At 50.9% G+C, this 26,356-nt stretch overlaps 8 protein-coding genes across 9 annotated transcripts; 3 read left to right on the forward strand and 5 right to left on the reverse strand.

Annotated features, from left to right (window-relative positions):
- Positions 1-1,402: 1,402 nt before the first annotated feature.
- On the reverse strand, positions 1,403-8,315 carry PV10_06673. Of its 2 annotated transcripts, XM_016371495.1 has the most exons (4): positions 7,930-8,315; positions 7,379-7,675; positions 7,224-7,321; positions 1,403-7,172 (listed from the first exon to the last, which is right to left on the reverse strand). In XM_016371495.1, exons 1-4 carry the CDS (start codon positions 8,160-8,162, stop codon positions 1,918-1,920), a joined length of 5,883 nt encoding a protein of 1,960 aa, XP_016223788.1. In that variant the 5' UTR covers positions 8,163-8,315; the 3' UTR covers positions 1,403-1,917. The 2 variants fall into 2 exon arrangements, with proteins under 2 accessions (XP_016223788.1, XP_016223789.1); XM_016371496.1 differs by having other exon boundaries at positions 7,379-8,315.
- A 1,459-nt stretch (positions 8,316-9,774) lies between these two features.
- On the forward strand, positions 9,775-11,651 carry PV10_06674 (nicotinate (nicotinamide) nucleotide adenylyltransferase). Its single transcript, XM_016371497.1, has 2 exons — positions 9,775-10,425; positions 10,488-11,651. Exons 1-2 carry the CDS (start codon positions 9,869-9,871, stop codon positions 11,053-11,055), a joined length of 1,125 nt encoding a protein of 374 aa, XP_016223790.1. The 5' UTR covers positions 9,775-9,868; the 3' UTR covers positions 11,056-11,651.
- On the reverse strand, positions 11,603-13,180 carry PV10_06675 (uncharacterized protein). Its single transcript, XM_016371498.1, has one exon. It carries the CDS (start codon positions 12,706-12,708, stop codon positions 11,842-11,844), a length of 867 nt encoding a protein of 288 aa, XP_016223791.1. The 5' UTR covers positions 12,709-13,180; the 3' UTR covers positions 11,603-11,841.
- Positions 13,181-13,590: 410 nt separating this feature from the next.
- On the forward strand, positions 13,591-15,430 carry PV10_06676 (uncharacterized protein). The gene is made up of 3 exons (XM_016371499.1): positions 13,591-14,532; positions 14,583-14,664; positions 14,714-15,430. Exons 1-3 carry the CDS (start codon positions 14,141-14,143, stop codon positions 15,146-15,148), a joined length of 909 nt encoding a protein of 302 aa, XP_016223792.1. The 5' UTR covers positions 13,591-14,140; the 3' UTR covers positions 15,149-15,430.
- PV10_06677 (uncharacterized protein) lies at positions 14,002-16,261 on the reverse strand. The gene is made up of 2 exons (XM_016371500.1): positions 16,004-16,261; positions 14,002-15,951 (listed from the first exon to the last, which is right to left on the reverse strand). The coding sequence occupies exons 1-2, from the start codon at positions 16,188-16,190 to the stop codon at positions 15,221-15,223; spliced, it is 918 nt and encodes a 305-aa protein (XP_016223793.1). The 5' UTR covers positions 16,191-16,261; the 3' UTR covers positions 14,002-15,220.
- Positions 16,262-16,559: 298 nt separating this feature from the next.
- PV10_06678 (uncharacterized protein) lies at positions 16,560-18,315 on the forward strand. The gene is made up of 2 exons (XM_016371501.1): positions 16,560-16,717; positions 16,782-18,315. The coding sequence occupies exons 1-2, from the start codon at positions 16,581-16,583 to the stop codon at positions 18,010-18,012; spliced, it is 1,368 nt and encodes a 455-aa protein (XP_016223794.1). The 5' UTR covers positions 16,560-16,580; the 3' UTR covers positions 18,013-18,315.
- A 1,239-nt stretch (positions 18,316-19,554) lies between these two features.
- On the reverse strand, positions 19,555-21,220 carry PV10_06679 (uncharacterized protein). Its single transcript, XM_016371502.1, has one exon. The coding sequence runs from the start codon at positions 20,168-20,170 to the stop codon at positions 19,841-19,843; it is 330 nt and encodes a 109-aa protein (XP_016223795.1). The 5' UTR covers positions 20,171-21,220; the 3' UTR covers positions 19,555-19,840.
- A 1,062-nt stretch (positions 21,221-22,282) lies between these two features.
- PV10_06680 (uncharacterized protein) lies at positions 22,283-24,170 on the reverse strand. The gene is made up of 3 exons (XM_016371503.1): positions 23,714-24,170; positions 22,841-23,659; positions 22,283-22,786 (listed from the first exon to the last, which is right to left on the reverse strand). The coding sequence occupies exons 1-3, from the start codon at positions 23,828-23,830 to the stop codon at positions 22,700-22,702; spliced, it is 1,023 nt and encodes a 340-aa protein (XP_016223796.1). The 5' UTR covers positions 23,831-24,170; the 3' UTR covers positions 22,283-22,699.
- Between the last annotated feature and the right edge of the window lie 2,186 nt (positions 24,171-26,356).

A 26,356-nucleotide genomic window follows, 5' to 3' on the forward strand; every position in this document is an offset into this window, starting at 1 on the left:
TCAGCTCCTACGAGGACTCGTATTGTACCTCCAGTACTCACGCTTGCGACAATGGTCCCACCCAGGCTTGCGAAAGTCACATTATTGTCAATTTTTGCCTATCGAGCCTGACCGCCTGACTCGTCGAATCATGACTCGCAAAACCCTAAAATCACGCCGAAAACGGGGATCTAAGTACGCAGATTTACCAAACAGGACTGACGGGCAATGAAACAGGGGGTCCCAGGTGAAGCGAAATGTAAAAGCGCTGACTATCACATAAAACGACTGTGCCTATTTGACAAAAGTGATCATCTAGATCATGGCTCTGGGACATGATCGACAGTCAAATCCCAGAGCCCACCTTGCCCACCCACCATCAACACCAATGACCACCATCCTTCCTTTTACAGTAGCACTCGTTCATCGTTGTTGATGATCTGTAACGAGATGAGACTGTTCTGGCCGCTGGGCGAGACTGGGAGTTGCACACTTGGGCTCCGGCGGTTTCCAAGCGAGCGATCAAGTCTCATGATTGACAATAAGGGACTCGAATTTAGTGGTTGATACAGGGGTCAAATTGACCGTTCCTCGAGAAGATGATGCATCGTCTTCCGAGAATGGAAGTTGGACAGCTCATTCTGATGGATTCTCTGATGGGTTCACCCAGACGAGGGTGCATGCGACTTACGAGTAATGTACGTAGGCGAAGCAACAACAGGACATGTCCCATGATAATGGAATGGTGGTGGGACTTGATTCAGGACTCTGGGATTTGCAAATTCTGGATCAGTCGACGTCTGGCCAACAGGGACATTCCAAGAAGAACGACGAACAGCGCACCACGAACAACAACAGCAGACGAGGCACCCGCTACCACAAGATATGACCGAGCCAGTTCCAGCCTTTCCCCGTCCAGCCTTCAGATCAACTTTCGGTTCACGTTTGGATGGATCTACTCGTATGGGTTCGTCTCCGCCTACGTCTCCATCATACCTCCTTCGTTCTCTACGAATACAGTGCCACAGTGCCGACCTCACTCTCGTGTCGTGTCGTTTTTTGTCTCATTTGCCACTCCGTCTCAAGAGCCGATATCACACAACATCGGTTGTCTTGATCCGGCTCGTCTTGCTTGAAAGTTGATTGCACTGACCCAGAATCTTGGTAGTGATCTACAGTAGCCATGGTATGTGTAGGAATTCAGGACAGACAAGCTACAGCTAGCTAATCTAGCCCCTCGGCCGCCGTGCCTCTCCCACACCTGTATTAATCTTCCCTGTGTTCCTTCGAGACCATCGACAATCACATTTTAGAACACCCCCTTCAATTACTTGGCTTTCGTGGAGCCAACATTTCTACTCTGCAAGCCATCATCTCTTATCTCTGATACGAATTTAATGTAGCCAGCAGAAAGACGAAGTAATACCTGATTAAATACTTCTATGGTCGAATCGTTATTATGGACTACATACTGTAGTTTCTTCGTGTCTACTTGGTAGCTCGAAATCAATGACGTCAATTTGTGCCATTATTCATACGTTGGGTGGTAAGTGAAAGCCTGCCAGGACCGTCCGCCGTTTCGATTCCTCGACTTCATGGGTCGGTCGTTTCGGCCTTCATAATGCCCGTCGTCAGTAGGTACCAAACAAACTCACATCGGCCCATCACCACCAGATACATAGTCACAGGCTTCTGCTGATCCTTGTATCAGTACCATTTTCTCCGCCAGACCCAACTCCCCCGCAGACAATGCCCAATGACTCGACTTCCCAAGCCATGCAGCGCAATCCATCTTCAAACTCCGAAATTGGACTGTTGCCCCTCACTTCACGACTTCCTTTGCCCCAGAAGATTGTGTCATGTCCATATATCTGGACAATTAAGAGCATCCCTCTAGCTGTTCTGCTACTTTACTGCCGGCTGATCGTTTTCAAGGTTTCAAGATAGGTGGAAAGAGCCTTGTCCTTCGCGAATAGCAACGAAAAGTCTCTCCTTCAAAACCTCCTCTGAGGTATAATCGGGCAGTTTTAGGTAGTTGACACACGTCATAACGCTGGGCAAATAATCGTCTGACGAGTATGGTGGTTCACTAGGTTTGCAGACAACCGTGAACATGGGCGTCAGGCTCTTGAAACCTCCAATGGGAAGTTTCGGGCTCCCTGTCACAAACTGTAAGAAGTCTCGGCGCTGTGCTTGCGTGAGCTCTGACATGCAAGTGAGGAGGTTTTTGACGCTCTTGCTGTCCATGTTGTAGCCATGATCAGCCTTTACCGAATCTGTCAGGGTCTCGATGGACCAATCTTCGTCATTCCTTCCAAACAGCATCACTAATTCGTTGGGCGTGAATGCTGTCAATGTCGAAAAGGCAAAAACTTGTGAGAATCCACTTTGGAATGCCTCGATTTGTCGACGAACTCCAGTATTCAGACTGAGGTCGAGTACCTTGTCAACGTAATCCTGAACATTATCCCCCGTGACAACGGTTTCGGCGCCATCCTCCAACAGCTCAATATGCGGATAGCCAGGCAGAGTGAAGTCGAGCATGAGGTCCTCAACACGAGCTCCTTGAATGGTGAGGTTTGCAATACCTTCAATCTTTTCAGCTTTGGTCAGAGATGCATCCGACTGGATCTTAGCTTTGGCTTTGATATATTGCTGAAGTTGAGATAGGGAGTTTGCAAGATCCTGGTCAACCGAGCGGAGCAGGCCGATTGTAGGCTTGATGGAAAAGCTGCCAACCTTGAAGAACGTCGCATTGAACGAGACGTCAATGATCCTTGAATCCAGCATTGATCGAGCGACAAACTTGCCCAGGCCTTTGAAAAGGAGCAAAAGCTTCTTGCCAGCTTCACTGTGTGCCTCAGCTTCACTCATTGGAGCGGGAAACAAGCCGTTCTTGCCAAAGGCAAACTGGTCCTTATCCGCAGAATCGTTTTCGCGCCACATCTTGAGCTTCTTCTTGGAGAATTCCTTAGAAACACTCGAATAGAATTCAAGAGTCGGACCCAAGCCAGTGCCAACTTCTTCGAAATATTCAACCTCGAGGACACTTGGGGATGCTCCGTACATGTCCATTACTTTCATAGCAGACTCCAGTATACGGGTACGAGAGATTCGAACCTTTTGGCGCTGTGGACGGCCAAGCATGGGGCGCTCATCTCGACGACGGTCTCGTCGATCATCGCTTTCCGACTGTGTATTCTGCCAGCGAATCATCGAACGGGAGTAGCCAAAAGATGTGCACTGCAAAAACAGATGGCGGGTCTCGAAGGGAAATAGGAAGGGAAAGGACCGAGCAAGGTCCTCGCTCCAGTCAGGTAAGCAGTTGCTCGCGACGATTAAGGGTTCTTCAAGCTGGCGATTCATCTTCGCCGTCAGTTTAGTGTTGATGAAAGAGGCTAGAGGCTCCTGATAAAGCTTGAGATCGGACCGCCCAATGTTTTCCCTAACTTCATCAAGGTTGGCGTTCAATTCGTGGAGAATGCGCAGTAGAGAGAGAATCGACGATGTCACAGGGTGACCATCGAGGGACGCTGGTAGTCCGTCACGAGACTCGGGCTTCACCGTCTCATTCCCAGTAGGAAAGTTTGATGTTTTAGGAGGAGGTCCTCGGACTTTCTTGAACTTGATAGTATGAACGCCGGACCAAACGCTCCTGGCCATTGGATCCTGAGGCTGATCTCGATTGTGATGAACAGCGCGATATATGGTGGTATTGTTCGGGATGATCTTTCCATCAATACTGAATTCAACATGCCAATCCTGCGGCACTGAGGACAATGCACTAGCGTATGACTGCCTGCCACCACTGGACGTGCTTGCCAACGGGGCTGGAGACACTCCTGGGGACTGGCCAGAGGAGGGTGGTCGAGTGCCTGCAGCTACTGGCGTCCCGGGTTGAGGCGTGAAAACCCGAGTGCCATCTTCTTTGCGAGCTGTCACCTTTCCGCTCGTCCCAATTTCCATGTTGACGGCACCTGGCTCAGGAGAGTCATCGTCAGAAACGTCTTCTTCGAGACCGTCAACAAAAGCTTCGAGGGCACCATCGTTTTCTCCTTCTGGCATGTTTTCATCTTCCAGAGGCTTTTCATCGGCACACTCCAGTTTCTCGCCGGAAGCTTCTGTACTTGGTTCTGGAGCGGCAGCTGGTGGAAGACTTGTGGAAGACGCTTGCGTACGTCGAGAAGAACGTTTCCTCTCGGGTGTCTCGTCCGCCTTCTTCTCCGAAGGTGGTGTTTCTTGGGAACGTTGCTTGTTCCGAGACGACAGTCGAGATGCGGACCGTGAACCAGCAGGCGGCGTTGCGGGCGCACCTAGATCTTGCCCAAAAGGCGAAAGCAATCCTGACTCAGCGGCCCCCGCCAAATGGGCCAGTCGAGCATTGGCAATCTGCTGCAACATGTCGCGACGGCGCTGGGCAGAGGCTGGACGGTCTGAAGGAATGAAGTGTGGGCGCAGGTAGTCATCGAGGGCCTTGAAGGTTGCAATCGCATGAATCGAAACGATCATCTCGCGGTAGGTAGCAGGAATGTCACTGTCTCCGTCTGCGGAGAGTCTCAGTCGAATTTGCCGCGAAAGCATTGACGTGGAACTGCTTCGGCTATTCTCAGAAGCATTATTGTTCACGGTCAGAACTTCGAAATGTTCAGCTCGGCTCAACAAATCCTGAAGTTTCTGAATGAGGACACTAAAATGAGTTGGAGTGGATGATGTGGTTTTGATGTTGCTCTGATTGGTTGATTCCAGGAAAGCAGTCACAAAGTCGGCTCGGGCGGCAGTGCATACCTTTTCGGCGCCATCAGGTAGAACTTGGAGCAGAGTGCGAATGATTCCGGAGTCGAGGAGCTCTGAACTTGTGATACTCTCCAATGCATCGCCGTCGAAATAACCTGCAAGACGCGCGAACAAGGGCCCGCCAGCTTCGACATCAGCTGAGCTATGGTAGAATGTCTCAATGTCTTGGGCAAGCTGGAGAAGATCCTCGCGAATAAGTCTGGCCTTCTCTTTGAACTCTCGGCCCTTCTTTGTGTCATGCTTCTCCAAAAACTTCTTTGCCCGTAGCACCACGAGATCAGCGATGCCAGCAATCGCTAATGGAGAAGGAGGCGCCTCATCTTCAGAAGAATCCGAGCTTTGAGAGTCATCGAGGTCGTGAACGTGTCGATCGTCAATATCATCTTCGATCTCATCCTCGTCATCATGGAGGTCTTCGTTGTCATGGTCATCATCCTCATCGACTTCAATGTCATCATCAATGACTTCCTCCTCTTCTTCTTCTTCGTCTTCTTCTTCCTCTTCGTCTTCTTCGCCTCCGCGTTCAGTATTTCGGTGTCGGCTACTACCAGATGGTTTTGACTGGCTGATTGCAAGCTCCTCTCTCTCTTGCCCTGAACGATTTGTTTCGCTGCGAACAAGCTCGGTGGCCGGAGACGTGCTCCGAAAGCGTCCCAAGGGTCGATTGGCGAGCTTCTTAATCTCGCCAATGACACCCTCGCGATGGAACTGGTATTGATAAATATCCTCGAGTCTTTCGAACAACAGTTCCGAGGCTTCCAAGGCGAATACCACCAGGCTCGGGTGATCCTCTTGGGACAGAATTGATGCGAGGAATGAAGCATACGGAACAGGTCGAAGTGCTTCTTCGATGACGGAGATCTCAAGGTTGGAGAGGATCTTGAGATGTGCGATTAGGACCTTTTTTCTGACATTGAGGTTGACAGTGCTGGAATATGCATCAGTCAAAGTTGGCATCAGAATCATGGCAAATCGACGAGTTTCAGCTTTGCAGCCTTGGAGTAACTCCATTCTCTTGGTGGCTCGTGAGACGGGTTCACCACTCGACTCATCGACCTCATCGGACACGCCATCGTCGAGGTCTTCGTAGAGCTCGTGGTCAAGATCTCGATTGATCTGAGGTGGCGGCAATAGTTGGCAGATGACATTCAAGGTCTCGTAAATTTGTTCCCGTGGCCGATGGATAAGCGCTTGCATAATAACGACGCTGTCAATCTTGGACGCGGCATCAGATGTGTCAGAAGGCGGAGACACGCCAGTGAGGATTTGGTACAAGGTATCTACGACGTTCATCTTGAGCAACTCGGCGGCCAGGCGGGGGCTGGCACTAGCGACAATGCCGAGAACTCTAAGGAATTCGGTGTGAATGTTTGCTCCGATTAGATTGGTAGTGCCAGGCAGGAGGAGGCCCAAGACGGCTCTGAGGAGTGGGGGGTCCACCAGCTGCTCGAGCTTCTCAGGACTGCGTTTGAAGCTATCAATGACTCGTGTGACGCACAAACAACCCTGCTCGACAACCTTTTGGTCGTGGCTGGAGAGCACGTTGAGCAGAATAGGCATGACGTCTCGAATGACGGGGAAGGAATCGTGGGGGATATTGCGGCAACAATTTGCAGCGGTCGTGACTGCGGTACGCTGTGTCCCAGTGGCGAAAAAGTCAAGAAACTGCAGGCAAGCGGTCAGGCCGCCCTCGCGGACGATGGAAGCAGGAAAGTCGATCGAGACTTTTGACAACGTGCTCAAGGCCTGCTCGGCAACGTCGATGTACTGGATATCAAGGAGCTTTTGGCAGAGGACGGGGACTGCACCACCATAGACAACGTTTGCAACAGAACCTCTGAGAGCCTCCATGAGATTGGCAATGCATCGACAGGCGAGCAGCATCATTTCGGGATTCTCTTCGCCGGTAATGGGATTTGGCTGCATAAGAGCGACCAACTCCTTGACATATGGATCCGGAGAGAATTGACCCGAGAGATTATCTTCGTTGGAAACGAGGAGTAGGTTAGAGAGCTCTTCAAGAGCGAGCATTTGCATGGTGGGATTATCGACTTGACGTAAATTTGTCAAGATATCCCTCAGTCTGGAGGACATGCCACTCATCATCCCACTCAGGGCTCGAAGGGTGCTGGAAAGACCTGAGGAATGGCCACCACGGCCTGAGCCAAAAAGGGCGGCAGCAAAGGGGTCTGGAACATCGTCTTCGTCCATAGCGCTGTGGTCATCTCCATCGTTGCTGTCGCTTTGTGACTGAGCGGGAGAAGGACTGGCTTCCTTCTCTCGATTCGATGCCTTTTCGCCTGCATCATCGTCTTCCTTTATGGTGGGATCTTGTTCTCTCCTCGAGGGACGCTTCTTCGCTCGACGGTTAGAGGCAGGCTGTGACGGAGGCGAATATTCTAGAAGGGTATTTAGTAAATATGTTTGACAGGCTGGGGTGAATGAGTTACCTGGCTGTGTCTTCTTGCCATTGCCACCGGAAGGACGCCTCGATGTTGATTTGGACTGTGCCTGCTTTGAAGATTCATCTGTATATTTCGAAGAGGACCTAGAGAGAGGATCAGGGATGTGATTGCAGGTGTGACGACCGGAAGCTTCCACCCACCCATTGTTAGACATGACCGCTTGGTCGTTGGCAGGCTTTCTTCGAGTGGAACGGGTTGAAGGAAGAGAAGATGTTGATTGTGGAGGAATGACTTCCGAAGTCTTTTGCTTCTTTCCAGGCGGACCAGACGAGGGAGGGGACTGGTCGTCGGTGCGTAGGTTGGGGCTGGAGGACTGCCGGCCGGGGGCCTTCCGCTTTCTCGAGGGCTGTGGAGCAGAATGTAGGAGAGGGGCCGGATCAGGAGGCGTGGTGGAAGCGGCAGACTCTGCTGCGAGCCTCGCAGAAGAGCGAGTGACTCTGCGGGACATGAGCGAGAGATCGATCAAATGGCAAGGCAAGAGGAATAGAAAAAGCGAGCGAGGATCGACAGGAGATGAGCGTATCTAGATTATGAAAGAGGACAAGAATGGAAGGGATGCAAAGCAGAGGCTATGGTTGCAGGTGTGAGGAGATGGAAACTGCAGAGGGAGGAGGGTGTTGCAGTGAAAGGGATAAGTGGCAGGCAAGGTTGAAGACAAAGCAAGATCAAGTGAAGAGGGTATTTAATATACCTTGGGTTGTGAGAAGGCGGAGGTGAAGAAGATGGATTTGAGACAGGCAGAAGATTGTGGAAATCAGGTTCAGTCAAGTTGGCAGGAGCGCCTGATGCTGGACGATGTTGGCGGGCGGAGGGTGGCAGGTGAAGGTGCGAGTGTGGTTGTGGTTGTAATTGCGGATGAGGGTGAGGTTGAGAGTGCGGATGCTTCGTCGTCGAACTGGATGATGGAGGGGGCAGATGTGCCATGCTTTAACCCGCCATCGAAGGACCGGCCGCAAGGGAGTGACTGAAGCGGATTAAAGACAGGATGCAGTACGTTAATAGCAAGAGCAAAGCCGCATAGGATGAGATGTTGTGTGATGGGACAGGCGGGATAAAGTAACAGGTGGTGAAGGTGAGTATGATGAAAGAATATGAAATCCAGTGAATGACTGAGAGTTAGTATGTAATATGCACCTGTTAGGTTTAGGTGGTGTTGCAATTGTGCAGGTTGTCAACCGAGTCAAGGCTGACAGCCTGGACGTCCACCAGTTCCGACCTATGGGTCCAATGCTCACTAAACTTAGGCAGTCATAAGAGCCGCAGTCAAGCCTATTCTGCTCTGCTTGTGGTGTCACCCGCTCTTTGCCCGTTGATTGCCTAATGACCATCTTGCATTGGGTGCGGTGAAGTAGAGAGAACGTTGAGAAATGCTTCACTGTAGACACGTAGACACATTTTACCATGAATAGAGATTGTCGGTGTACAGACTCAAAAGATTGTGGTGACACATTTGTCTCTGGTCTACACTTATTTCATCAGATGATCAAGGTAGGCAGGGAACGATTCCTATCGTCTACAAGTACTAGCTAGCGAACTAGACCTTGTCCATTGCGCAATAATTTCTACCCTGCTTAAGTTAGTAGCTACCAGCATGAGGCTACGACAGACAACATATTGCGCAACTGGGCAGGCATGTTCTTTAGGTGAGACACTCGATCACCCTGAATGAAGTATACAATGGTGATGGTGATGGTGATATTAGAGACCAACTCTCTTATATTGACCAGGGCAGAATAATAGGCAAAAGAAGCACGTGGTTCCTTTCTCTTTCTCGTTACCCACATTTCCTCCCACAACGGCCTCAGAAGGTGTGAGGACGACGTTGACTCGATTGCTGAGATGTCACAGTTTCATATAATGAATCGTCACCATGCTTCTTATGTGGTGTTCTGATTTGCCCTGATCGCCCTGATCGCCCTGATGGTTGATCGATGGCATAATTGCTCAATTATCAGTAATCAGTCATCATTTTCAGCCATCGCTCTTGCCTACAATTGGAGATGAGCCTTACTTGTTTCTTATTTCTTGCGCCTTCCCTTTAACCCGAACACCCCAGACTTCAGACTTTTCATTGATGCGAGCAGCCATCTTCAACTACACAAACAACTCCAAGAAATCTCCTTCAACTACCTGCTGCTTGTGTACTATCATACCTACCTACTCCGTAGGTACTCTAAGCAACTCGAGTCCTTGGCCGTCGGCTCCGGCTAAGTTCCGACTAATCGCAGTATTACCCAGCAAAAGATCCAGGACTCTGGTTGTCTGGCCCTCGGGACTCGGAGATAAAAATTGATCTGCCTTGGTTGCTTCTTCACCCGCATTCCCACACTTGGCCATACATTCTACAGGACGAGTTTGATCGCCCAGCACGGCCGTGTTGATCAGCCTGAGAGACTGGACTTGATTCTTTGCGGGCGTCGATTCATGCCAACTTAACCCACTAGTTAGGAGTTTTGAAAGTCTCTTTCTGCTGCCACTCCTCCGAGCCCGCACTGCCTCTGCCGCTCTCTCTTTTCTCCACCTCTCCGAACCAGGACCCGCCACCACCAACTTCCCTAGCACCTACAACATCCAAACCACACCCCTCTCCATTTTCATCCCTCTTCAACCCGGGCCATGTTTGCCCTGGAATGCTGACCTGCTCTTCTTCACGACGCTTTTCACCCTATCTCTCCCCCACGACCGCCCTCCGCTCAAGACGGACCCTATCCGGTCGCATCAATCCATCGACTCTACATTTCCCTCGCCCAGCATTGCCGGCCTCACCCTCTTCCACAGCCTCAGTCTTCCGCACGACTCCCCACTGCTTCACCTTACCGACATCCCAATATTCTACCATTACACACCTACCAGTCCTCCGCGCCAGAAATTCGGCCCTGAAGACCTCCATCGGATATTGTCCGCAACGCACCACTCGTCTTCAGGCAATTACAGGCGACGCGGACACCATGGACGAATACCGGTTCCCCGACAACCGTCTCAAGAAGAAGATGGATGACCCATCCAAAACACCCCTGCTTCTTGTTGCCTGCGGTTCCTTTTCGCCCATAACCTTTCTCCATCTTCGCATGTTTGTCATGGCCGCAGATTATGTCAAGCACAACACGGAATATGAGATGATCGGTGGATATCTGTCCCCTGTGTCAGATGCTTACAAGAAACAAGGCCTGGCACCTGCCGAGCACCGGTAAGTCTACAGCTTCTCCTCCGTATAGAACATATAGAACTTGTATTAATCACAATCTGTAGTGTTGCCATGTGCCAATTGGCCATCGATAAAGCCTCCAACTGGCTCATGGTCGACACCTGGGAGGCCGAAAAGAAAGAATACCAACCAACGGCTAAAGTCTTGGACCATTTTGACCATGAAATTAACACATTGCGAAAGGGGATCGACACAGGTGATGGGTCCCGGAAACGGGTGAGCATTGCTCTTCTTGCCGGCGCAGATTTGATTCAAACCATGTCCACCCCCAATGTGTGGAGTGACAAAGATCTCGACCACATCTTGGGCCGCTACGGCACCTTTATCATTGAGAGATCCGGAACCGACATTGACGAGGCCTTAGCCAGTCTTCAGAATTATCGTGACAATATCCATGTCATCCAACAGCTCATCCAGAATGATGTCAGCAGCACCAAGATTCGCCTGTTTCTGAGACGTGGCATGAGCGTCCAGTACTTGATCCCAGCACCCGTGGTGGAGTACATTGAGCAGAACCATCTCTATGGCGACGAAGGACGAGCCTCTAGCACAACATCAATCGCTCAAGAGACAGACAAAGGCAAGGCCAAAGAATCCTCCTCAGCCAGTTGATCGTAATCTGGCTGCATTTGTTAAAAACCCCCAAATATTGACGTCGGATGGCCTACTAAGGTCAGACATATTGAGTCGGCTGATCACTTACCGAACAACGACGATAAAATCTGAAGAAGGGGTGGGATGCCCACCAAGAAGCGGCCGGCACCACAATCATGATACCCCGATCACGTCGGCTTCAGGACGGATGATATACGAGAGACTTGAATGATTCATGACCCAAGTCACAAGGCCAGAGACTGATGGGATGGACACGGGGCTAGGACACGGTCGGAGTACTGGTCCTCTTTAATTGCTAGCCAAGCCATTGAATGCGTTGCTTTGCGTGGCGATTGTGCACATATCGAAGATTACCCACACCAAGGGGTGAAGCCCGGGGAGAAACCTAGATCTTCTCCCAAGCCAAGGATGATGGACTTTTCGTTTGGTCGTGTCCAAGACCATATGACACGCCGATGGGCGGCACCATATATTACAGGCCGTCTGTCCTGGCCAAGGTGGCAATTAAGGGGAACTAGAACCCCTTCATAAAAGTACATATTCGGTTTGGATATCTGCAAAACATAGGTTGGGTTCGTAGATTGCACATATGATTACAAAGTCCAAGTCTGGTCCCACACCATGCACAAACAATTCACTAGCTTGTAAGAATCGATTGTAAGATTCGACTGAGATGGCATGCCTTGCCATTCTGCCCCGTGCGTCAATCCTCTACCAGAGACTGTAGATGCAATGTAAAATAATCATCCATAGTATGAATAAGTGAGGCCTGAGCACGACGAATTACATACTAGCATCCCAGCCAGCGCCTGCGGCTTTGGCATTACTCGAGCTGACGGTACCCGCGCGCTGATTTCCGGCGACGCCGTCTCGAGCATCTCCCCAGTCCTTCAACTGCTTACGATCCATGCCCGTATACTTCTTCAACTCTTCGTCTGATATTTGCTGGTTGCGTCCGCTTTTCATCGCCTGATACTGCGAATACTTGTCACCCAACCATGACTTCTTGCCGTCTTTGGAACCTCGGGGGCTGGGTGCTGAGTCGGATACGGGCCCAGACTTGTCGCCATTCGCCTGATTGTCGATGCTGGCGGGATCGTTGTCGTGGGCGAAGTCTTCCTTTGCTTTGGTGCTCAGAGGGTCGAAACCCGAGTCATCGTGCGCCCCGTTGACGGCGCGTGATGACGGCGACTGGGTCTGGGTTTGGAATTCGTCTTGGTCCCAGCCGTCGTTGTCGATCGTTTGATATGGCTTGAGATCAGGTTCGTCGCCGTCTTTCAGCTTGGATTCACCTACACCGATTCCTTCATGTGGGAAGACGTCGGTTTCGGCCCCAACTTTGGGGTTCGCAGCACTATCTGCGTGAAAGCTGTCGTGGAGCCCTGTCGCTGCCGACTTGGATGCTTTCTTCGGTTCGCTTGGAAGCCCTGCTGGTGACAGGTTCCTGTCGTGTCCTGCGCCTGACTGAGATCTCACCGTCTCATGAGGCGCATATTCTGTCATTCGTCGTTCATTGTTGCCATCTTGCTCGTAGTCGACGCTCGCAAAGTCGGTCCGGACCCGTCTGGGAGCTAATGGGTCTGACGATGACGGCTGTGGTCCATTGATGTTTACATCCTCGCCTTTCAGGCTGGAGGATCCGCAACCCATGCTCCTAGTGACAAGATTTATCGTGGCGATCAGTCGTTTATTTCGAATAAATTGTTTCGGTACAAGAGGTTTGCATCAACGAGCGCTCTCGAGCGCTACAGCCCATATACGTAGAAAGGATAGACTTGGCGAGAATTGCAGCTCCGACAAGGCAGGAAGAAGTTGGAACCCTTGCTGAAGGGAGTAAAGTCAAGAACGATGGCACGTAAACCCTGCGCGATATGTTCAATCCTGAAATGCGTACGGTTATCAACTGTGGAATCAAGGACGTGAGCGTGAGCGCAAGCGCGAGCGGGAGTGACCAGGCGACACGATGCTGTCCGTATTTCTTTGATGGAAGTACCAGATCAAACAGCTTGGGTTATGGTCACGGGTTGTTGCAATGCGTCAGTACAAGAAATGAGATGAGAGGGGCAAAGTCTGGGGTTGCGCTAGACAAGAGTTTTGGTATGGTCGGCCATCATCGGCTCCCCAGACCCAAGAATAGACGGAGAGCAATAAGCGTGGTGTCTAGGTCGTGGAGGTCTTGCGCGTCAGATGTCACCCCATGCCAGGGTTGGGGGCACAGCCCCAATGGAAAATGGAATGTGTAGCGTAGGAGAAGTAAGCAGTACGTAAAGGACGCATGGGAACTACCGATCGCCGGTTGGAGACCGAATTGATTACTCTTGTTTGTATGGCGTGTGCCAAGGGATCAGTCGTGGAGAACATGGTGTACACTGTTCCAAAGCTTGATTTGGTGCTCGAAGACTTGCTCGAAAGGTTGAGGGCAATACAATGATATAAATCCAAGGGAATATGGGTCTTGTTCTGTAGAAATGACTGAGAGAAGAACCACGAGCCATCACAGGCGCAGGCGCAGGCGCAGGCGCAGGCGAACAACGTGACTGCTTCAGGTTGGTGCACGTGACATGGCTGGGTTTACAAGGAAGGAGCATCCGTGATAATGCGCACAATGCTAAAAATGGGAAGTCGAGATGATTGAAGAACAACCTTGAAAATGATCAAGTGAGACGGCAGACGACGAGATCACAACTCGCCTTGTGTACAGCGTACCTATCATCGTCGTTTATGACGAGAGGTTGTCTGATGTAGGCCAATTGCGCCAGCTATTTCTGCCCTGCTCCCCTAGTCCACCTCCAGCCAGCCGGATGCTAGCTTGGATTGAAGATTCTTTTCAACAAAGTACACATATGGCAGTCAAGTCCCTACATATGAACTGCAAAGATAGACCACGCTGACTCGTCTCTAAATGGCAGGTAGCAGTATGAATGCGGGGTATTCTTGACTACATGGACAATTGCCCCGGCTATCTCGAAACCGCAAAAGACCGCTTTTCTGTGAGGCGAGGTCTCCTGACCGATTCCATACTTGCTTTCACAGCTTCACCACTTCATTCTTATTCTCGCCCCTGAGCCACTGTACAAACATCATGTGGGCCAAGCTTGCATTTCGTCTGCTGCGGCCTCTTCCCAGAGCATCGGGACAGCGTACAGGGTTCCGCTATACCAGCCACACAACCGCAGAGACCTTGCATGATGGCGACCTTCGCAGCGTCAGAGCCATGTTCGATCTAAAAAACCGTAATTACATCGTGACTGGCGGGGCAAGAGGTATTGGCTATTCTATCACCAGGGCCATCGCCGAGATGGGTGGCAATGTAGCTGTCTTGGATATCTCAAACTCACCCGTCAAGGACTTTTCCAGTCTCGAAGCGGAATTTGGCGTCAAGACTCGTTACATCAAAACGGACGTCACGAGTGAGGAAAGCCTCACCCATGCCTTTGAACAGTCCATATCCGAACTCGGATCCTTGGATGGATGGTAGGTACAGCGTTCCGTTCTTCCGTTTTGGATACTCCACTAATGGACAGTGTCACTGCCGCTGGCATCGTCCTTGACAAACCGTTTGTCCAACATACTTGGAAAGAGGTCTCCAGAATCCAGGAGATCAATGTAAGCCGCCGTACCTGTCCCCGCCACCCGCCATCCTCACCATAGATAGGTCAATGGCACATTTTTCGCAGCTCAGCTTGCCACTAAGCAAATGGAAAAGCAAGGCACCGGCGGTCGTCTGGTCCTCATTGCCTCCGTTTGTGCACATTGTGCGATCCCCGGCCATCATCTAGCCGCCTACCACACCTCTAAAGGCGCCGTCAAGATGTTGACGACCGCCCTGAGCGTCGAGTTGGCACCCCAAGGTATCACGGTCAACTCCATTTCGCCAGGCTACACAGAATCCGACATGACCAAGAATCTGCGCAAGGACCATCCACACCTAGTCGAGCTGATGCACACGGCCCCGCCCCTGAAGCGTATAGGCAATCGCAACGACTTGATGGGCGCCGCGGTGTACCTGTTAAGCGATGCCGCTTCCTATACCACTGGTACCGATATTTTGGTAGATGGCGGCCTTCACGCTGGTCGCATTGAGGCCTAGCATGGCCACCGGTCTTTATGAAGAACCATTTCGGTGAGGCGTCATAACACTAGTACAGGCCTTTTTGTTGCTTCACACCGGTTTGACTCCACGATGAATAGTGGCTATGCCCCCCGATAGGTTTTCAAACCCCTTGCCGGGTGTGATGAACCCTGCTTCCTGAATCATGGCTTTGAATTCTTCCTGAGGGGGATGTCGTTCGATGCTCTCAACCAGGTATTGGTAACTATCTCTATCCCCGGCCACCAGTTGACCTATCAACGGGATTGCACTAAAGCTCCACCTCTTGTAGAATGCATTGAACAATGCATTGTCAACATGGCTGAATTCCAGCACAGCAAACACTCCACCGGGCTTGAGAATCCGATATGCTTCCCTGATTGCCGCATCTTTATTTGTGAAATTTCTGATGCCAAAGGAAACGGTGTAGAGATCGAACGAGTTTGAAGGAAGTGATGGCATCGATTCTGCATTGCCCTCCATGAACTTCAGTCGGTCCAAGTTTCCGTACGGTGTGGCCAAGGATCTTTTCTTTCCTTCTGCCAGCATCTCTGGGTTGATGTCCGACACTGTCACTTTGGTCTTGACATCTCCATTGATGTTGGTGGCATGATCGAGCATGCGGAATGCAATGTCCCCGGTCCCGCCGGCAACATCTAGTATGTTCCATCCAGCCTCGGAGTCCCGACTTCCAGGATTAAGGCTTCGAACAAAGTAATCCTTCCAGAGACGGTGAATGCCGAGCGACATGAGATCGTTCATCGTATCGTAGGAAGATGCAACAGAGGAGAAGACGGCACCGACTAGAGATTCAAGTCAGCCTCACTACAATTATTTTGCCTTCGGTGACCATACCTCGTGCTTCCTTCTGGGCTTCAGCCACAGTTTCGAAGCCAAAATGAGTGGTTCGAGCATCTTCGCCGGGCAATTGTTGGGCTCGTGATAGACTCGAGCTGATGAATCTGGAGCTTGGGCTGAAGCCGTGGCTGGGACGACCACTTCGCAGTAGTCGTGGGACATGTCTAGACATCAAGCGAGACATGACGCTTGTAAACTGTCGCAATAAACAATGCGGGAGACCTGGCTTCAAGGATGCTCCTACACCAAATGTGGACGTTGTTCATTCACTAGAAATGAAGTCCATCCTCGTATATCAAATGACACTTTTTTCTGGTCAAGGTCTTAAAATGGACTAGCGTGTTGGCAAGATGCAGGCACGGCAAGCGGCAAGCCGGAAGCGGACCATGTTTGCACGTGACGCGACACCACTCCTTGCCCTCCAAAGTTTTGTGGAGTCGCGTCACTGTCCGACGGTAACCGAGCATCGCCGTCATAAGTCAGAGCCATCATCAGTCTCGCTCATTTCCACCTGGGTTTACTCTTCTCAATCAATTTTGTTACTCTATTTTCCCTCTCCTTTTGAGTCTCCAAGATGGAATGCAGGGCTATGATGCGGCCTCTTCTGGCGACATGTCGTCGGAAACCGGGGGCCCTGATCACTCGTGCTGGTATAAGAAGGGCAAGTGATAACTGGGCATCAGGCCCGGCACAAAAGCCTGCTTCCGACTTGTATGTTTCTTTCGCGCGTGTCAAGTGGGCCATTTGATCTCGTGCTGACTCTTTATGTCTATAGCGTTCACTTCCCCGGGGCGTTGAAGAGCCAATTTACATCTACCATGAAATTCCGGAACCCCACCGAGGAGACAGCCATGCCGACATATCGAATCATGGATGCAGACGGCAATATTGTAGACAACAGTCGAGACCCCCAATCCGCATCGGATGAAGAAATTCTTGGCTGGTACCACAATATGTTGACCGTCAGTATTTTCGATTTGATCATGTTTGACGCCCAACGCCAAGGTCGGGTCAGCTTTTACATGGTCTCCGCTGGTGAGGAGGGCATTGCCGTAGGCTCAGCATCGGCATTGACTCCAGACGATGTTTGTTACTTGCAATATCGCGAGCAAGGCGTTATGGTCCAGCGGGGTTTCACCCTGAAAGAAATGATGAACCAACTCTTTGCAAACAAAGACGACTATGGCAAGGGTCGAAACATGCCTGTTCACTATGGAAGTGGAAAACTCAACGTTCATACCATCTCCAGCCCCCTAGCCACCCAAATTCCTCAAGCTTCAGGAGCAGCGTATGCCTTGAAGATGCAACGACTGATCAATCCCAATACTCCAGAGAGAGTAGTCGCCTGTTATTTCGGAGAAGGGGCCGCAAGCGAAGGCGACTTTCACGCAGCCTTGAACATAGCAGCCACAAAAGCCTGTCCTATCGTGTTTGTGTGCCGGAACAACGGGTTTGCAATTTCCACTGCAAGCATCGAACAGTACAAAGGAGATGGCATTGCCAGCCGTGGCTTGGGTTATGGCATCGACACCATTAGAGTTGATGGGAATGATATTTTTGCCGTTCGAGAGGTCATGCGTGAAGCTCGAAAACGAGCGCTCGAGGGTGACTGCAAACCCGTTCTGGTCGAAGCCATGAGCTACCGAGTTAGCCATCACAGCACCAGTGACGACAGCTTTGCTTATCGGGCCAAAAGAGAGGTGGAAGAATGGAAGCGGCGCGACAACCCCATCACTCGATTACGGAAATGGATGGAGAACAAGGGCATCTGGAATGAAGAAAAGGAGACGGAAGCCCGAGCAGCGATCCGTAAACAGGTCCTGCAAGAATTTTCCGCCGCCGAGAAGCTCAAAAAGCCCGCAATTCGCGAAATGTTTGAGGATGTCTATGAGAAGATGACCCCCGAGGCAATGCAACAGATGAAGGACTTGAAGCGCATGATTGAAAAGTACCCGAAAGAGTATGATGTGGCTATGTACGAAGGTGGCGTCAAGAGCCTCGATTGAGGGGGCTATTGTTGCAGGATATGAGCATTCGGAATGCAACGTCTTTGGGCGTACAACTTTCTCGATCTGGATGGCACGCTCTAAATCATCATCAAGCCGCCTGCTGACAATTGGTCTTGCAGGAATACAGATGAATAGGTCAACGACCCTATGGGCGAGTTTTGTCACTGGAACGAGATCTAAAAGTTCGTCGTGTAATTATGACGGCAAAAGGAAATTCGGAGCGCCAGCCGCTTTATCTTATCAAAGATCTTTGATAGCTACACTCAGTTAATAGAACAGGACTCCATGCTAAACATTGAGGAATATACATGATGAAAGCGTGAAATGATGGTCACGTGATTATGAAAAGCCCCTCAGCCACCAATTCAGCTGGCCGGGCCGAGTCGCTTAGGTATACGAATTAACTTCGTATAGCACACTGAACTACTTAGGGACGATAGTCGCTAGCCCGAGGGGCCTCTCGGCCCACTGATATTGCGAGACTTCAGTAACGACGATGTTGTCAATTAGACCTGGAAACGGGCCACTAAATTCGAGTCAGCAGACAGAGGGGTTGTAGAGACCTGAAGATATGTCAGACTTGAAGAGCTGCGTGGCAGGCACTATTCTGAGGATCGGCGTTTATTAGCTTCGTTTTGGGTAAGCATGAGGCTCCTCGGCCTCAACTTCAGGACGGTTTTGCGTAAATACTGGGGACGGTGACTCTTGAGTCGATAGTGCCGGCTGCGGCGCCTTCTGTGGATTCCATGATATGACTACGCTTTGAAATCTCCAGCTCTACGTGTCGTATTTTCATACGAGTCCATTGTCAAGCCCATCTGCATCCCCTTCCTAGCATGCTTTCCGGGAGTAGCATCGCTCCCACTGAATCAATTTAGATACCTGTATGCTGCAAAAGCTTGTTGACTCAGAGGCCTATGATGATGTTTTGAATGCTTTAGAAACAGGACAGGACATCTCTTTTCGATCCTGTTGTTTTGCTTTCATGTTTTGGAATATGCAACTGGGTCCTCGTAAAGATATCCAGCGGCCATGTCAAGTCCGCCTACGATGATTCTGTGTTATGAAGTTGCATGCTGAACACCATAGTTCCTGTCTTAACTTGTCAAAGTCAATAAACTCTTATCTTCGATCTATGCTTATTGACACTACGCAAGAGGAGCATTTCAGGCAAAGCAGACATGGCGAAAAATCCAAAGGCTCTAGAAACAGGGTGCTGTGTCAAAATCACGTTGTGCCCAGAATAAATCTGTGTCAAAGCTTCGAGCACAATGACAGTGTCTTCTGTCAGCCCGTTGAGCAAGGCCCTTAGGTATCCAGTCTGACTTCCATGGACTAACTATGGCGAAACCTTTAGGGTCTAGGACTGCTAAACGAGCGGGGAGAGTATGACAATGTTCCTCACAATAAGCGGCGAACATCACAGGGACGGGCGAAGTATTCCAGTAAACTTGCCTCACTCCTAAAGCTACGTCTGTGAAAAATTGAAATGCTTGCAAGATTGACATTTCATCAGGAGACAAAATCATTCTACTAGCAGGGCTGCCGAGGACGGTTGTTTGATTCGACAAGATTTGCATGCTGAGCAATGGTGCTCACAACACCTTACGAAGCTAGAACAGGACCTTGTGGACGTTCACACAAGCTCATATCACATCGGAGGTTTTGATGTCAATGATGAGGGACCTCCGTGCATTCACTCAATCTTTAAGTGACACTCTTGAAAGCCGTTCTTATCGTGACTGGATAAGTACGTCAATCCAACGCCTTAGTAAACCGACAATCAAGTCACTATTGACTCAATTTGCTGTCCTTCAACTTCAATTCAAAAGTGAAAGGGAGAATGGCGGCTTAGAGACGTACGCACAGTTGGGGAAAAGATGGGTAACACTGTCAGCGGGTAGGAGAAAAGATTGAGAGGTGTTGAAGGGCCGGGACATTGATCTGACCTTGACATCTTGGGTAACGGTGAATCCAATCCACTGTTGCCAGAGTCTGTGTTTTGATCATCGCGTGGAGGTTGGTCCAAAACGGCTGTCGCGTCGTTGTCTGTGCTTTTGACCTGTGCTTCATCCACACAAGCGACAACATGCTGCCCGCAGCGTCTGGTGTAATCTCGCTGTCGACCCGCTCGGCAGCACGGTTCATCCGTCATAATCGCAGACCTGACGATCGAAGTGGGTGGCGAACAGCATCGGGTCGAGGATCGGCACACTCGAAACGGGTGGTACGATCCTGAAGCTACGAGGCGAAAGTCCGAGAATCATACCAAAAGAACTCTGCTGCGGCTCGTCGCCTCGCGGCGGTCGCGTCTTGTGTGATGATTGGAAACGCTGGTCAGGTTTGCCACACGGTACAATGCCCCGATATCCCAAGACATAGTGGCGAGTTCCGATCCTCCCCTGAGGTTCTGAGCATCTGATGATCAGTGCCCCTTTCCTCGCAATCTTGTACGGAAACCAAGCTTGCGGCCGTCATTGAGCACAGACTCGCGTGGTGTTAGAGTTGGACTGATGGGTGACGTGCCTTGGACCGAAATGGTCTGATCTGAGATTCAGGGTGAAGGCAAACCATGACATTGACGCGACAGTAAGATGGAAAATCAGCAAGGCTTCCTCGTAGAGCTTGGTTCGGTACCTGACTCGAGCCCAAAGCTCAGTGGCAGACTTCCCGCGCGGTCCAACTAGGGAGCCACGACAAGTCTCGCGTCAAGAGTCAAGTCACATCAGACCCGTCAAACTTGAAGTCAATCGTGGATTCTCGGTGAGACGTCTCTAAAGTCGTGCCGCAAATCGCCGCCGTTGGATCACGGTGCGCTGGACCCTGAAAAGCCCTTATCGAGTTCTTTCGTCATGCGAGGAAGGGCAAGGTGAGCCTGGAGTAGACGAGAGCTGAAACAATGCCGACGTTTGTGGACTCGGCCTCTAAGTGGGAACAGTACAGCAGACCTCCACCGATATAGAAACAAGAGCGTTGACCAGAGTGCCTGCATGCCCCCCACAATAAAGTAGGGTGTCAAGAACCAGATAGGGACATCCAGACAGGGGTAGAAAGTCGAGAGGGACCGTGAAGAAGACGTGACTATCCACCAAGGCGTCCCAGTGAAAAGAGTTTGAGGTGACGGATTGACAGGATGTTGACGTTCTTGCTTGGTGGTCGCTGGAGGGGGGCGAGGTCAAGAAATGGCAAACACCGTGACCAGCCGAAACTTGCCTCTTGAGATCAATTACGACCAGGGGGTTGAAGAAATCCCCAGGGCGCTGTCGCATCAGATGCTCGTCATCGCACAGGAATCACCTTTGCCTGGTCCCCGCCGCCCGAATCCAACTCCCACCAAACTCAGATTGCAGCATCGCAGGTGGCAACCCCATTTCAGTTGAATTTCCACCAGGATAGGCGCAGTGCGCAATAATGTGAAAAACGCGTCGTAAGTACTAGGTAAAATAGTAGTCAGGCTACAAGCAGTGCGCAGCATTAGGACTGTTAGAATTACCCCGCCATCTTGCAGCTTACTATCAAAATCAGCCGCTGCCAACAGCATCGACCTCGGTGATCCGATAGGGCCAAAAGGACACGATTTGTCGGACTTGGGGTATCAAAGAGCCACCGTTTGACTCAAACTTGCAAATCCATGCCTTGATTATCTTTGGCTGACCGTTGAGGCGTTGATCAGCCTTCTTTACAATGGGGAAGATTTCGATAGCCCACTCAGCATCCCCCTCAGTTCGTATTTTTAGGCGAGAAGCAGCTGAGGAGTTGCAGGGGGACACTGGTTGGTCATGCTGAACTACGGAGGACTGTGCTATTTTGCCAGCCCCATGAAGCCCCTCGGCCCCTCGGAGGAGCCATTTCTTAGGCTAGGCAAGTTCGGGAGGAGCCAGTCGCCGCCCCCCTCGTCACGGTCCTCGACTGGGAAAGGTTGACGCCACCCATCAAATCCGATCAAGACAGAAATGATATGCGTTTTGGGTGCTCCAACCTGCAGACCCAAGGCCGAGGGACCCAAATGAGGAGCACTGAGGAGCACCTCCAGTGGACCTGGTCGCCCAGAACACACCCTCCCCCCTCCTGCAAATGCCCAGTCTTTTGCCTTGGTGTACGATAAGCGAGCTGCACTCCCATGTCTGTCTGGGGTGATTTCTGGTAGGAATGGGATACTTGGGTATTCCCTGCTCTGTCTGCATACTCTGATCATAGACCAAGCGGTAATTCAACATCACATGTCCGAGTTCAACTAAGTACCGGCGGGAGGAAGAGGGATCACACATCTGAACTTTGCCACTTTCTTTTGCTATTCAAGTCTGTGTGAAAGCTGGTCTAAATCAAAGTGATGATATTTGTACATGTGCGAGACGATGCTCGTCTTTCTGTTTTCTTCTGCCTGATGTCTTTCTTTCCCGATGCTGTGCTGTTGGTGTTGTCTGTGTTCCCAAATCCAAACAAAAGTAGCAAGTTATCGTACTTTAGCGGCCCAATATCAAAACATGTGATCTTCTCCATGAGTACTATTGCCAATACCGCACTGAGTGTCACTTCCACTTCGCCCATGGTATCCTTGAGGTGAAAAAGAGTATCCTTCGTTAAGAAATTCCATAATTCCATTCCGTCGTAAAAAGTCCCTGGTTTCAAATCGTCCCTCGTATAACTTCAATACTTTCTTTAAAAAAGCGTAAACGCGTGGTATCTAAGCCCGACTGGCGATGGCTTTTGCTCTTTTGAGTTTCAAAGCAGGAAGCTGCCGGCGACGGGCGTTGATGAACCAGTTACTGATCTGTTCTCCATGTTAGTTTGATAGGAAAGGCAAATCGCGTGAGAGTCATCATACCTGACTAATGCTCAATCCGGTACGTTGAATAAACAATTGCTTCTGCTCGTCACTAGGATAAGGGTGGTCCAAATGGTCCTGCAGCCAAAGCCGAAGAACATCAGTGATCTGCTTGGGGAGGTTGCCCCTTCTCCGTCTGTTGCTGGGGTGTGATGGGTATCCCATCATTGGGTATGACAAGAGCTGACTGTACTTCATTGGGTACGGGGAGGTTTCCATAGATCGATAGCCACCATCATAGGCAACAGGACTACGGTATTGGTCATACGATTGTCCATACCTGCCAAAGTCCATTGGCTGGTTGTATGGTCTCTCCGAAACAAGATACGGGTTATTGTATCTTGGCGTGGAGGCGACCTGAGGTGCACGCCATCGAGGATAGCTGTCACTGACGGGACTTTCAGGTTGTCTGTTCATCGAGTATGATGAAGAGAAGACGTTCTCCTGGGCATCTGACGGAACGATGGGTTGACCAAGTCCGTATTGCTGAGGCTGTGTTGGGAGAGTAGGTTGTGTGCTCATAGGAATGGCGGCGTCGGTGAATGAAGACGAAGTCGACCATGGCGAACTATACTCTGCAGGTGCTCTAGCTGGTGTGTGAAGGTGTCCAGTTGCGAGATTGCTCATGTGCATCTGGTTGGAGCCGTCAGCAGCATAGGCTATCGGACTGCTATGCTGCTGCGTTGGAGCAGGTGCAGAGGCCACGTTCATGCTCGAGTGATGTTGCGAGCTGAGGTAGGGAACCATCATGGGCCTCGAAGTCGGAGGCACCTCATTGGCAGTTGATTGAGCCATGTGTGAACGTGGTGGTGGGATCACCTGTAAAGTATTAGCATGAACAAGTTTCGATTGATGGCACTTGATAGAACATACCTCTCTGATGGAAGGCAGCTGTTGCTCTGGTTGAACAGTATCTAGCCTTGTCTGGGAAGGCACTGGTGTTGTCTGTGAAGTATATGGCCTTGGAGCAGCTTGAGTGTAGTGGTCCATATCGCAAGGATGTATGAGTGACTGAGTTGGAATGATGCAAGTGATGAAGACGTGAGCAAAGGATGATCTATCCAAAGGGCAGAGACTGGGATTGATATTGATATCAAGTCACGGTGGTCACGCTTCGACCTTTTCGCTCATGCCTCGAGCGGGCCTACACCTGCCAATCAATGCGATGGAGATATGTGGATGCGAGCACTGTCCAGCTGCAGGAGAAATGCAGGCACCAGGAGTGTTGCCAGAGATGACAGTACTTTGACAGTGTGGGTGCCTTTGGATGAGGAAGAAACTGATGAAAGCGACAGTCCAAGCGCCTTTAGGGTCTGCCAAAAGATGTCAGTTGAAGGTCGAGACATGGCACGATGGCCGAGATGGGTGTATGACAAGCAGACCTTCCGCAACTATACCAAAAGCAGATTTCTCCAGCCCCGTCAAGGAACCGAAGAGGCAGTGTTCTGTGAGGCGGGGTGGAACATGCTTTGCAGCATCGCTGGCGGATGCGTTGGCGACGGGAAATGCTCTACGTGCCCAGTGGACGATACACCTCCAGAGCGAATTCGAATCGGTCGCATGCAATCAGGGTGGCGTCCAGCCCACCATCATCTGAGGTAATGCCCACCAGCCATGCACGACTTGCAGGGCCGCTACACTTAACCTTTCATGGCCAGAGCATCTCGAGCTCGTCCCTCTTTGGTCGACGGTGGGTCCGCAGGGCCTACATGTTGAGCCCTTCAACACCAGGGTGGGGCTGTCAAATGTTTGTTCCTGCTTCTGAGGCCACTGTCCCGTCTTGAAGTCCCTGCCATCTGTTCCGGGACACTGAAGGGACGACAGCACCTGCCAGTTTCAAGGAGCACCGTGTGGTCATTGCTCAGTGACAGCTTAGCGCGTCAAACAACCACGCGCCAGAGGAGGGTAAAGGGGCGCGTTGATATTCGAGACGTAATCGCGCAGTTGCTGGAATATAGAGCAAAGCAAGTAGCAAGTAGCTGACCCTCCCACTCGGCACACCTCTACCGTGGTAGTGCAGTTGTGAACAACGTTTGGCGGCCTCTTTGGGAAAGCTGTTGGCTGATCCTGCCAAGTTACGATGTCTTCGGAAGGGATTTGGTGGAGTGCCGTAATTACTTTTGACGAAAAAGGTTATGCCCGTACCGTTCGAATGAGATCCTCCACACTGGTCACTGTCTTGAGTTCTTCATTGTATGGGTCGCTTAAGCCGAAATGGACGAGAAACTCTCGCACTCTGCAAACAACTGCACCTGCTCCATCCGACGCTTGGGAAACACACGGCTGGGAATGCTCGAGCTGGTAGGCCTTGCACGCGTTGCAACCAAAAGAGACATGGCCACAAACCTAGTCAGGATTAGCTCGATGCCCGTGACTGGAGAAAGACCAAAGGCTATATCGAGTACACGCTGCGATTCAACGGAACTGGACGACTATGGGGCGGGAATGGGCCAAAAGGGACCCTTCGAAGATGCGTACAAGTAGAGATAGCTGGCCCCAGCCCACCCCGAGTGGCGTCATACGGCTACCAGGCCTGGCCCGTAACGATTAGGTGCGCCACCTGGACCGTCTTGGCCTCTGCTCGAGTCGCGGGCAGAATATCCTTAGGCTCCATTTTAGTCATTCATTTACTCCGTAGGCCGTCGCTCGAGATCTGGAGCATTTAGGCCTCTTTCTACGCGACACAACGTAAAATGCTGCATAGATGCATCTCGCCGGGCTGACATCGTGCTTACCGAAGCTACTCGTAGACGACTGCGAGCATCACGTGTTGAACTGGATATTAATGCACGCTTTGCACCGGGTGCATTGGTTCGCAGTGACAGGTAGTACTAGGCGATGCCCACCGATGTTGCAAACGACCCGATCTAGTGCTTGCATCGACCAGGTTTGGCGATACAGCATGAACCATAGTAATTGAGGTGAAGTCGTGGCGTCATGCCCTCTGCAGGGAATGATAATGGAACCAAGGAAGGTGAAGACGACCTCACTCAAAGCGACCACGATCATCTCGTCAAGACTTCAGCAATCTACTTGCGTGGCGAAACAGTATGCACACCTGGCGAATAAACAACAGCAACTTGGTCGCCGTGTGGAGCTGTGAAATCAGATTGAAGCGACAATCTGTCCTGGCGGCGGTTTGCCCAGTTCCGCGCAGGTCAAGTTCCAAGCACATAGGTCATATGTTGCCGTGTCTACCAGTCGGTCGAGTATTGCGCCCTTCCATTGGTTACGACCCGAGGAAGGACGGACATTGTTGCATGTTGGTGTGCGACGATATGGCATATTCGCGTCTGTACTCAAGAACAAGTTCTCAGCGCATGGACGGTGGTGGAGCGAGAGGGGTTGGTAGAAATCCAAAAAAGTCGGATGCGATCCGACTTTTTGACCACACCATCCTCAAACTGGGTCCCTGGTCTCGCTGTCGTGCCGCTGTCAGACAGATTTTTAGCTCGTGTTGTCCAATTGGGCACATGAATATGCCAAAGGTCGGCTCGATGAAGAAATGCAGATGAT

This window comes from Exophiala mesophila (genome assembly GCF_000836275.1).
Source record: "Exophiala mesophila strain CBS 40295 unplaced genomic scaffold supercont1.4, whole genome shotgun sequence".
Lineage (NCBI taxonomy): Eukaryota > Fungi > Ascomycota > Eurotiomycetes > Chaetothyriales > Herpotrichiellaceae > Exophiala > Exophiala mesophila.

What these genes read in the sequence shown, in the direction of transcription:
- PV10_06676 (XM_016371499.1), top strand. Translation starts at nt 14,141, where the DNA reads ATGTGGGCCAAGCTTGCATTTCGTCTGCTGCGGCCTCTTCCCAGAGCA. An exon ending in CTCGGATCCTTGGATGGATG is followed by an intron (nt 14,533 to 14,582) that starts GTAGGTACAGCG and finishes ACTAATGGACAG; the next exon opens with TGTCACTGCCGCTGGCATCG. An exon ending in CCAGAATCCAGGAGATCAAT is followed by an intron (nt 14,665 to 14,713) that starts GTAAGCCGCCGT and finishes CACCATAGATAG; the next exon opens with GTCAATGGCACATTTTTCGC.
- PV10_06679 (XM_016371502.1), bottom strand. Translation starts at nt 20,170, where the DNA reads ATGACGGATGAACCGTGCTGCCGAGCGGGTCGACAGCGAGATTACACC.
- PV10_06675 (XM_016371498.1), bottom strand. Translation starts at nt 12,708, where the DNA reads ATGGGTTGCGGATCCTCCAGCCTGAAAGGCGAGGATGTAAACATCAAT.
- PV10_06678 (XM_016371501.1), top strand. Translation starts at nt 16,581, where the DNA reads ATGGAATGCAGGGCTATGATGCGGCCTCTTCTGGCGACATGTCGTCGG. An exon ending in CAAAAGCCTGCTTCCGACTT is followed by an intron (nt 16,718 to 16,781) that starts GTATGTTTCTTT and finishes TTATGTCTATAG; the next exon opens with CGTTCACTTCCCCGGGGCGT.
- PV10_06674 (XM_016371497.1), top strand. Translation starts at nt 9,869, where the DNA reads ATGCTGACCTGCTCTTCTTCACGACGCTTTTCACCCTATCTCTCCCCC. An exon ending in CTGGCACCTGCCGAGCACCG is followed by an intron (nt 10,426 to 10,487) that starts GTAAGTCTACAG and finishes CACAATCTGTAG; the next exon opens with TGTTGCCATGTGCCAATTGG.
- PV10_06677 (XM_016371500.1), bottom strand. Translation starts at nt 16,190, where the DNA reads ATGTCTCGCTTGATGTCTAGACATGTCCCACGACTACTGCGAAGTGGT. An exon ending in AGCCCAGAAGGAAGCACGAG is followed by an intron (nt 15,952 to 16,003) that starts GTATGGTCACCG and finishes TTGAATCTCTAG; the next exon opens with TCGGTGCCGTCTTCTCCTCT.
- PV10_06680 (XM_016371503.1), bottom strand. Translation starts at nt 23,830, where the DNA reads ATGGACCACTACACTCAAGCTGCTCCAAGGCCATATACTTCACAGACA. An exon ending in AGCTGCCTTCCATCAGAGAG is followed by an intron (nt 23,660 to 23,713) that starts GTATGTTCTATC and finishes AATACTTTACAG; the next exon opens with GTGATCCCACCACCACGTTC. An exon ending in CCGGATTGAGCATTAGTCAG is followed by an intron (nt 22,787 to 22,840) that starts GTATGATGACTC and finishes CATGGAGAACAG; the next exon opens with ATCAGTAACTGGTTCATCAA.
- PV10_06673 (XM_016371495.1), bottom strand. Translation starts at nt 8,162, where the DNA reads ATGGCACATCTGCCCCCTCCATCATCCAGTTCGACGACGAAGCATCCG. An exon ending in GCGGTCATGTCTAACAATGG is followed by an intron (nt 7,322 to 7,378) that starts GTGGGTGGAAGC and finishes TCCTCTCTCTAG; the next exon opens with GTCCTCTTCGAAATATACAG. An exon ending in TGGCAAGAAGACACAGCCAG is followed by an intron (nt 7,173 to 7,223) that starts GTAACTCATTCA and finishes ATACCCTTCTAG; the next exon opens with AATATTCGCCTCCGTCACAG.